This window comes from Pangasianodon hypophthalmus, chromosome 12 (genome assembly GCF_027358585.1).
Source record: "Pangasianodon hypophthalmus isolate fPanHyp1 chromosome 12, fPanHyp1.pri, whole genome shotgun sequence".
Taxonomy (NCBI): domain Eukaryota; kingdom Metazoa; phylum Chordata; class Actinopteri; order Siluriformes; family Pangasiidae; genus Pangasianodon; species Pangasianodon hypophthalmus.
In genome coordinates, this window is record NC_069721.1 from 1,708,773 (window position 1) to 1,719,229 (window position 10,457).

General features: G+C 44.0%; 1 protein-coding gene across 2 annotated transcripts in view; it reads left to right on the top strand.

Moving 5' to 3' along the window:
- The window catches only part of drosha (drosha ribonuclease III), a 57,296-nt gene that overhangs the window by 44,089 nt on the left and 2,750 nt on the right, over positions 1-10,457 (top strand). For both annotated transcript variants that reach the window (XM_053238548.1, XM_053238547.1), the window contains exons 27-30: positions 2,442-2,524; positions 5,926-6,029; positions 8,459-8,551; positions 8,754-8,800. In XM_053238548.1, coding sequence (XP_053094523.1) covers positions 2,442-2,524; positions 5,926-6,029; positions 8,459-8,551; positions 8,754-8,800 — 327 coding nt within the window. The remainder of the gene's footprint in view (positions 1-2,441; positions 2,525-5,925; positions 6,030-8,458; positions 8,552-8,753; positions 8,801-10,457) is intronic.

Here is a 10,457-nt window from a genome sequence, read left to right on the forward strand (position 1 = left end):
AGACTCTGTGTGTATGTGTATGTGTGTGTGTGTGTGTGTGTGTGTGTGTGTGTGTGTGTGTGTGTATGGTTTGTGTGGTGTGTCTGTGGTGTGTGTCCCAGCAGCCACTGTGTTGTGTGTGTTTGTGTGTGTGTATGTGTGTGTGTGTGTGGCCTGGAGCGACAGAGCGATGAATGATGACGAAGTCTCTCCTCTCACACATGACCTGAATATTTCAGCAAGTGGAGAGATTTCAGAGAAAAAAAAATGGTGGAGAAAGCAGAGAGAAAGAGAGAGAGAGAGCGAGAGAGAGAGGCATATGGACCTGACCGAAGTGACAAATACACTTTATCACTTTTGTGAAGGGAGGGAATAGGAAGGTGAGAGAAAGAGAGACAGTGAAACGAAAGAGAAAGAGGAAAATGGAGAGAAATGGAACAGAATTAGAGAACGATTCCTAGAAAGAAAGCAAGGAAACGTAACCGCGAGAGAGGAAATATTAAGACTGACTTAGACCCATAGCAAGCCTAGTAACATTCTGAAAACAATTTCACAAAGAAACCTGATTCTGGTCTTTATAAAGCTGTGTACAGGCTGAATTGGTGATAGTCACCTTCATTATACTGAGAAAGACTGGGATGTTGTAGGACATCGTAATCCAACACCAAAACTGATCAAAACTGATAAAAACTGGACCTAGAGTCAAACCAAAATAGAGACCTGGATCAAAAATATAAGTAACAAGAACCAGGCTAAAGCTCTGAGTAACAATACTCAGACCAGGACTGAGTAACGAGACCCAGACCAAAGAGCAATGAGATCCAGACTACAACCAGGAGTAATGAAACCCAGACCAAAGAGTAAGGAGACCCAGGTCAAATCATAACAAGACCCAGGTCAAATCATAACAAAACCCAGGTCAAATCATAACAAGACCCAGGCCAAAGTATAATGACAGCTAGTCTACAACTCGGAGTAATTAGACCCAGACCAACGATCAGTGTGAACAAGACCAAAGCTCTGAGTAATGAGACCCAGACCAAAGAGTAACAGGATCCAGACCAAAGAGTAATGGGACCCAGGCCAAAGTTCTGAGTAACAAGACCTCAGCCAAAGATTAATGACACCCAGACTACAGCTCTGAGTAGTGAAACCCAGGCCAAAGCTCTCAGTAATGAGTACCAGAGCAGATCTCTGTGCAACAATATCCAGACCAAGCTCTGAGTAATGACACCCAATCCAGATCTCTGAGTAACGAGACCCAGACCAGATCTCTAATTAACGAGACCCAGACCAGACATCTGAGTAACGAGACCCAGACCAGATCTCTAATTAACGAGACCCAGACCAGACATCTGAGTAACGAGACCCAGACCAGATCTCTAATTAACGAGACCCAGACCAGACCTCTGAGTAACGAGACCCAGACCAGACCTCTGAGTAACGAGACCCAGACCAGATCTGTAATTAACGAGACCCAGACCAGATCTGTAATTAACGAGACCCAGACCAGATCTCTGAGTAACGAGACCCAGACCAGATCTCTAATTAACGAGACCCAGACCAGATCTCTAATTAACGAGACCCAGATTAGATCTCTGAGTAACGAGACCCAGACCAGATCTCTAATTAACGAGACCCAGACCAGATCTCTAATTAACGAGACCCAGACCAGATCTCTAATTAACGAGACCCAGATTAGATCTCTGAGTAACGAGACCCAGACCAGACATCTGAGTAACGAGACCCAGACCAGATCTCTAATTAACGAGATCAAGATTAGATCTCTGAGTAACGAGACCCAGACCAGATCTCTAATTAACGAGACCCAGACCAGATCTCTAATTAACGAGACCCAGACCAGATCTCTAATTAACGAGACCCAGACCAGACCTCTGAGTAACGAGACCCAGACCAGACCTCTGAGTAACGAGACCCAGACCAGACCTCTGAGTAACGAGACCCAGACCAGATCTCGGAGTAACGAGACCCAGACCAGACCTCTGAGTAACAAGACAGGTAATGAGAAAGTTCTCGGTAACAATAAGCCCAACTCTGTGTCTTGAACTGGATCCTGTTACTGGATCCTGAGACCCAAACTAAGTTCTAAGGCCTGAGTAAATCCAAGACTAAGACTCTGAAGAGCAAGAGTAAGAAGACCCCAGGCAACTTGGATGGAGTTTCTGAATGACAGAACAAGACTCTTATTTTCTCCCAATTTGGTCAGCTGACAATTTGCACCCACTGTCCAGCTCTCTCCATCATGGAGTCATGGCGAATACTTTTCTGATGCGCCACTTGAGAGGTCTCTGAGTAATTCTACCCAGTCCCAGACTATAAGAAAAGGATATCCTTAAATGGTTTATTGATATTGTACTAACCATCTTTATTTCAGCAATGATAAAATGAGATAATGATATAAAATCATAAACAATTATGACCTTTTCTTCTTTTTTTTTCAGCTTTCATTGCAGCACTTTACATAGACAAAGACCTTGAATATGTTCACACGTTCATGAACGTCTGCTTCTTCCCGAGATTAAAGGTACGTTCATGTCCGTCTGCAAAAAACGGACAGATACAGAGACAAATTCTCATTAGTGACCGTTCCATTCATTATGTGAAATAGGAATACTACTTCCCACTCTCTCCCAAACACGCTGATATTGTTTTTATCTTGCTCTTATGAACGTAAATTATGTGGGTTATTAATCTACAATAATACATACCTAGCTAAATGTAAGCCACCGTCAAGAGGTGTGTTCCCACCACAGGAACCTTCTTCAGGAAGCTAGGAAGAAACTAGTTATGCATTTACTTGCCCATAGTTACAGGAACCTTTTCAGCTCCTGATCCAGAATCTGTACATTTCTGTGAATGTGGAAAGATTAGGGTGGAGCTTGGCCTATGACTGATGCTGATTGGTCAAACACAAGCTCTGCAGAACGTTTAACGATGCAGGATGTTTAATAGTGTTACTCACGAATGGGCTTTTTAGTCACCTTGAGCCTAGTACAGGTACCTGCAATTTGCGGTTACAATTTGATTAGCATTTTATGTTACATTCAAAAGCACAAACATTATTTAAAATAAATTCTACTTCATTCAAAAAAATCTAGCACTTCTTTCGTTTTGACTCTTGTATCACTAGTCAAAATAGTACACTAACTGTGCTACTTTCTTATTGCGAGGTGGGTGGAGAAGATACTTATGTGATCTAGAGAACAGTTAGAGCAGGTTCCTTTCCTTTCCCTTTTTTTAGCCTGGCCTGGATTTACACACACACACACACACACACACACACACACACTTTCTTGCTAGTCCATGCTAATTGCTTGTCTGTCGAACGTCTCTGGAGAGAGAAGGACGGAAGTTCAGAGCGACATCGCCATGACCCCGATTTCCATTTATGAGAAAAAGCGACAGGGAGAAAAAGATGTGTCCACTTCTCCTTCAGGAAAAAGAAAGACTTTATTCTTTTTCCCTCCTCCACTAATGGGGGGGGAAGAGATGGAAAAAAGAAGGTCAGCGGTGTCCATCCATCGTGAAAACTTGACAACTTCCTCTCGAACAATGAGAACACACTGGGGGCCGGAAAGAAAGTAGGAATGAAGGACAAAGGGCAGAGTGTGTGAAGGTTGCAACAAGTATTAGGAGTGTATAGGGAGAAGAAAGACAGAAAAGTGAAGTGGGGATGGTGTGACCTACCGAAAGTTATTTCAAACTGAGCTGAGAATGAAAAGATGAATAATAAATAAAAATCATGAAAAAAAAGAGTGAGTGGAGAACTGAGACTGAGAGGGGGCTGCAGCGATGAATGGATTGCGGAAATGGAGAGGTTTGACAAATGTAGAGGGTGAAGATGGTTGGTTTTGGAGAGATGGAGGGATTGAAGAGATGGTGGGGTTGAAGTAGGAGGGACAGCTGATTTGGAAAGATGGAGGGTTCACAGAGATGGTGGGTTTGGAGAGATGGATGGGTTGAAGACAGGGAGAGGGGGGGTTGGACAGATGGAGGGTTTGGAGAGATCGAGGGGTTGAAGTGAGGGAAGGATGGTGGCATTGGAAGGATGGAGAGGTTCAAGAAATACAGGGATTGGAAAGATGGAGGGGTTGAGAGATGGAGGGATTAAAGATGTAGAAGAGATGGAGTGGTTTGTGAGATGCAGGGGTTTGGAGACATGGAGGGATTTGAGAGATGAAAGGATTGGAGAGATGGTGGGATTGAAGTGATTTAGAGATATGGAGGGATTAGAGAGATGGAGAGTTTCGAGAAATGGAGGGGTTGGGGTAGGAGGGACAGTTGGGGTAGGAAAGATGAAAAGATCAGACAGGGGAAGAAGTGAGGAAGAGATGTTGGAATTGGAAAGATGGAGGGATTGGAGAGGTGGAACTATTGGCTAGATGGAGTGTTTGCGGAAATGATGGGATAAAAGAGATGGTGGGTTTGGAGAGATGAAGGAGTTGAAGTGACGAGGAAATGGAGGGTTGGAGAGATGGAGGGATCGGTGTTTTATGGTGGGATTGAAGAGATGGAGGGTTCAGATAGTTGGAGGGGTTAAAGTGAGGGAGATGGTGGGATCAGAAAGATGGAGAGGTTCGAGAAATGCTGGTATTGGAAAGATGGAGGGCTTGATGTATGGAGGGTTTGAAGAGATGGAGGGATTAGAGGAGTAGGAGAGATGGAGAGATTTGTAAGATGCAGGGATTTGAGAGATGAAAGGATTGGAGAGATGGAGGGGTTGAATTGAGGGAGAGATGGGTGGTTTGGAGATGTATGTGAAGGAAAAAAGAAAAAAGGGGGGGGGAGGTCAGGATGGAGTGATTGAGAAGAGGGGAAAAGAAAGAAGGAAAAATGAATAAGGGACAAATTTAGTAAAGCAATTATTAAATAAAAACTATCATGAAAATGTGTTAAAAGGAAGAAATGCAACTCGAGGAGGAATAAGAAGATAGAACCAAGATAAAGATGGATAGTGAAGTGAAGATATGGAAATAAGCAGAAACGAATGGATAAGAGATAAGTACGTGGTGAAGGAGGAATAAAGCAGTGAGAATGGAGAGAAGAGGAGGAGCGGGAGAGACAACAGGAGATGGGATGAGAGCGAGACGGTGGAATGATGGAGAGATTAGAGGGGCGAAAAGGTGTAAAGTGATGAGAGAAGAAGCTGGAGACGGAATGAGCTGCAGATCATTTCAGATTAAATGAGGCAGAAAAGAAATAACACAGAAAAAGAAAAAAGCCGTTAGAGAAGAGGAAAGAGACAGAGATGACTGAAGTGAGATGAAGGGATACGAGGGGAAAACGATTTAAAAAATGGGGAGACAAAAAAACAAGCAAAGAAAATTAGAGAGAGACTAAAATGATGTGACGTGATTGAAGACATGAATTAAGAAATGATGAACAAAAAGAAAAGACAAAATGGGAAAAGAAAGAAAAAGAAAAGGAAGTAAGATAGTTGAGAAATAGAAATAGCAAAAGAATCAAGTGAATAAAGAGAAAAGCAAAAACAGAGAATGAATAGAACAAAAAGAAGATAGAGAAGAAGGAAAGAACACGAAAGAATACTGAATAGAAAATAAACGAATCAAAAGAAAGAAGGGAAAAAGAAAGAAAGATGACAGAGAAGAAAGAAAGTGGAAGAAGGACACGTTAATAAAGATTGAAAGGAGGAAAGGAAGTGAGAGAGTAGGAGAGGTAACTGGAGGAGGAATGAAAGGATGAGACGGGATGGAGGGATGATGGAGACGCACTCATTAGTGGAACAAAGCTTATGAGTCTCTATTCATGTGCTCTCTCCTCCCTTCACCCCGAGTGCACTGCGTTAATGGAGTTGTCTTTAGAGACGTGATGTCCTCTGAGGACGAGTGTGTATCAAACACACACCTGCCGTTTATTTATTTCTGTGTGTGTGTGTGTGTGTGTGTGTGTGTGTGTGTGTTACAGGAGTTTATCCTGAATCAGGACTGGAATGATCCAAAGTCTCAGCTCCAGCAGTGCTGCCTCACCCTGCGCACCGAGGGCAAGGAGCCCGACATCCCCCTCTACAAGTACACACTCGCTCCCTACACACTACACTCACTCCCTACACACTACACTCGCTCCCTACACACTACACTCGCTCCCTACACTCGCTCCCTACACTCTCCACTCGCTCCCTACACACTACACTCGCTCCCTACACTCGCTCCCTACACTCTCCACTCGCTCCCTACACTCGCTCCCTACGCTCGCTCCCTACACTCTCCACTCGCTCCCTACCCACTCCACTCACTCCTTACACTCGCTCCCTACACGCTACACTCGCTCCCTACACGCTACACTCGCTCCCTACACACTACACTTGCTCCCTACACTCGCTCCCTACACTCGCTCCCTACTCTCTCCACTTGCTCCCTACGCACTCCACTCGCTCCCTACACTCTCCACTCGCTCCCTACACTCTCCACTCGCTCCCTACACATTACACTCGCTCCCTACACTCGCTCCCTACACTCTCCACTCGCTCCCTACACTCGCTCCCTACACTCTCCACTCGCTCCCTACACATTACACTCGCTCCCTACACTCTCCACTCGCTCCCTACACATTACACTCACTCCCTACACTCTCCACTCGCTCCCTACACATTACACTCGCTCCCTACACTCTCCACTCGCTCCCTACACATTACACTCGCTCCCTACACTCGCTCCCTACATTCACTCTCTCCACTCGCTCACTACTCTCCCCACTCGCTCTCCCTTGTTCATTTCCTCTCTTTTTCTCTCTCTTGTATTTCCTCTCTTTTTCTCATACTGGATGATGGATTGCGTTTGATGTTGCCGTGAGGTGAGGTGCAGCTTTAATTTCAGGGTAATTACATCTAATTGGGTGAACGGTCTAGGAATTACAGCACTTTTTTTTTTTTTTTTAATAATTGGACAGTTGGCTGCTCAGCTGTTCCATAGCCAGGTGTGTGTTATTCCCTCATTATTTCACTTACAAGGAAGCCGATAAAAGGTCTAGGGTTCATTTCAGGTGTGACATTTCCATTTGGATTCTGTTGCTGTTAAATCTCAATATGAAGTCCGAAGAGCTCTCACTGCCAGAGAAGCAAGCCATCATCAGGCTGAAAAATCAAAACAAACCCAAAAAGAGAGATTGCAAAAACAATGGTGACCTCAGGAACAACAAAAAGCTCGGAAGACCGCAGAAAACAACCGTGGTGGATGACAGAATTCACAGAATAAACCACTTCACAACAGCTGGCCAGATCAAGAAGGTAGGCATGTCTGTGTCAAAGTCAACAATCAAGAGAAGACTTCACCAGAGTAAATACAGAGGGTTTACCACAAGTGTGTAACCGTTGGTAAGTCTAGAAAATTCTGAAGTGTATAAGGCTAAAGTTTTGGCTCAGATTCAGCCAAATGTTTCAAAACTCATTGCCCGAGACTTACAGTGCAGATGGACAATGACCCAAAGCATACTTTGAAAGCAACCCAAGACTTTTTTTTTTAAGGCGAAGAAGTGGAATGTTCTGCAATGGCCAAAGTCTATCACCGGACCTGAATCCAGTCGAGCTGCATTTCACTTGTTAGAGATAAAAACCGAAGACAAAACGCCCCAAGAGCAAGCAGGAAGTGAAGACGGCTGCAGTAAAGACCTGGCAGATCATCACCAGGGAAGGAACCCAGAGTCTGGCGAGGTCTACGGGCTCCAGACTCAGTGACTGCAAACGGTTTGCAACCAAGTATTAAAGATGACTGTTTAATGTATGATTGTTAGTTTGTCCAATTACTTTTGATCCCTTAGATAATATGTAAAGTGCTGTGTCCTACACCGTTCACCTGATTTGCATGCAGATACACATTAAAGCTGAAAGTCTGATATTCATTATTTATTCCACAAAAAAAAAAAAAAAAATACAATACAAAAAAAAAAAAAACAATGACTTTGTCAATGTCCAGATATTTATGTACCTGACTAGTTGTTTTGATCCCTCGTTCCAACTGACGTCCTCCATATTGGGACAGGAAATGTCACGGAGTGCCCTTGAGCTGCTGTGACCTTCACTCCCTCCATCCATCCATCCCTCCCTGTGTTTCCCTCGTCCCCTCTCTCTCTCTCTCTCTCTCTCTCTCCGTCTCTCCGTCTATTGTACTGTGATGTCCTGCACTGACTGTTGCTCACATTACAGCGTTAATTAAAACATCATTATTAACTAATGGACAGATATTGAAGAAAACAAGAAAAAAAAAAAACTGCAGCAGCTGAATGTGACGAAGGAATAAAGGAAAGAACAAGATACAATTTAAAAAATAGTTTGAAAATCCCTTGAATGAATGACCGTTAACGAGTGATTAATAACTGATTAATAACTGATTAGTAAAGAATTGGGTAATGATATTTTGCTCAGTCTCTCTCTCTCTCTCTCGCTCTCTCTCTCTCTCTCTCTGTCTGATTTGTTTGTCTTGTCTTTCTCTCTGTCCCCCTGCAGGACACTACAGACAGTCGGCCCGTCTCACGCTCGCACCTACACGGTCGCTGTGTACTTCAAAGGAGAGAGAATCGGCTGTGGGAAAGGACCAAGGTATGACGATCCTCCATCTGCTGAGGGCGGAGTTATGGGGCGTTCCTGGGTTGTGGTAGGGGGGTGTGGCCACACTACTGTATGGGTAAACAGGAAATGATGTCATCTGACATGGATAAAGAAGTAGGGGGAGTCAAAAAAGTATCAAAAGAGTGAGAGAGAGGAAAGCGTATCTATTTAACATTGTCTTTTTTCCATGCAGTATACAACAGGCTGAGATGGGAGCTGCCATGGACGCTCTGGAGAAATGTAAGCTCCTTCTTCTTCTCCTCCTTCTTCTTCTTCAGCTTCTTTTCTTCCTTCTTCTTCTTCTTCTTCTTCTTCTCCTTCTTCAGCAGCTCCTCTTTCTTTTCCTTCTTCTCTTTCTCCTTCTTCAGCAGCTCCTCTTTCTTTTCCTTCTTCTTCAGCTCCTCTTTCTTTTCCTTCTTCTTCTTCTTCAGCAGCTCCTCTTTCGTTTCCTTCTTCTTCTCCTCCTTCTTCTTCTTCAGCTTCTTCTCCTCCTTCTTCTTCTTCTTCTGCAGCTCCTCTTTCTTCTCCTTCTTCTCCTTCTTCTTCTTCAGCTTCTTCAGCTTCTTCTTCTCTTTCTCCTTCTTCTTCAGCTCCTCTTTCTTTTCCTTCTTCTTCTTCAGCAGCTCCTCTTTCTTTTCCTTCTTCTCCTTCTCCTTCTTCTTCTTGTTCTTCAGCATTCTTTCTCCCCTTTCTTCTTTTTCAGCTTTTCGTTCTCCTCCTTGTCATTCTTATTTTTCAGTTCCTCCTCTTCCTGCTTTTTCTTCTTCTGCTCCTGTTTCTCCTTCTCCTTCAGCTTCTCTTTCTCCCACTAATCCTCCTCCTTCTATGGCTCCTCCTCCTTTTCCTCCTTTTTCTGCAGTTCCTCCTTCTCCTCCTTCTTCTTCAGCTTCTTCAACTCCTCTTCCTTCTCCTTCTTCTTCTTCTTCTTCTTCATCAGCTTCTCTTTCTCCTCCTTCTTCAATTCCTCCTTCTTCTCTTTTTTTTAGTTCTTCATTCTTCAGTTCCTCCTTCTCCTCTTTCTTATTCTTCAGCTTCAGCTCCTGCTTTAGTTCCTCATTCTCCTCCATCTTCTGTTCCTTCTCCTCCTTCTTCAGCTTCTCTTTCTTCTCTACCTTCTCCCCATCTTCTGTTCCTTCTGCTCCTCCTTCTCCTCTTTTCATGCTCCTCTTTTTTCTGTTCATCCTTCTTCTTCACCTGCTGCTTCTTCACCTCCTCCTTTCTCCTACTTCATCAGCTTATCCTTCTCCTCCTTCTTCCATTCCTCCTTCTTCTCTTTTTTTGGTTCCTCATTTTTCAGTTCCTCCTCCTGCTTCAGCTTCTCTTTCTCCTCCTCCTCCTTATTCTTCAGCTTCAGCTCCTGCTTTAATCCCTTCTTCTCCTACTTCTTCTTCAGTTCTTCCTTCTCCTTCTTCTTCTGTTCCTCCTTCTCCTCCATCTTCATCATCTTCTCCACCATCTTCTGTTCCTTCTCTTCCTTCTTCAGCTTCACTTTCTTCTCTACCTTCTCCCCATCTTCTGTTCCTTCTGCTCCTCCTTCTTTTCTTTTTTCTGTACATCCGTCTTCTTCAGCTGCTGCTTCTTCACCTTCTCCTCACGCTTCTCCTCCTCCTCTTCCTACCTCCCATCTCCTTCCATCTCCTCCTGCAGCCTTACTGCTAAACACATCTACTTTCAGCGAGTGTGAGGAAATAAACTCTCGCTGCAGAATTGCAGGCTTCAGTGTGACAGCTTGAGGAAACAGATGAGTCATCACCTCTGTCTCTCTCTCTCTCTCTCTCTCTCTCTCTCACACTCTCACATTCTCTCTCTCTTTCTGTCTTTCACCTTATTCTGTCACTCCTCTCTTGTTTTCTTTGTTGCACTCACTGCAGCTGTCAGGCTGATTGATATTTGCTCA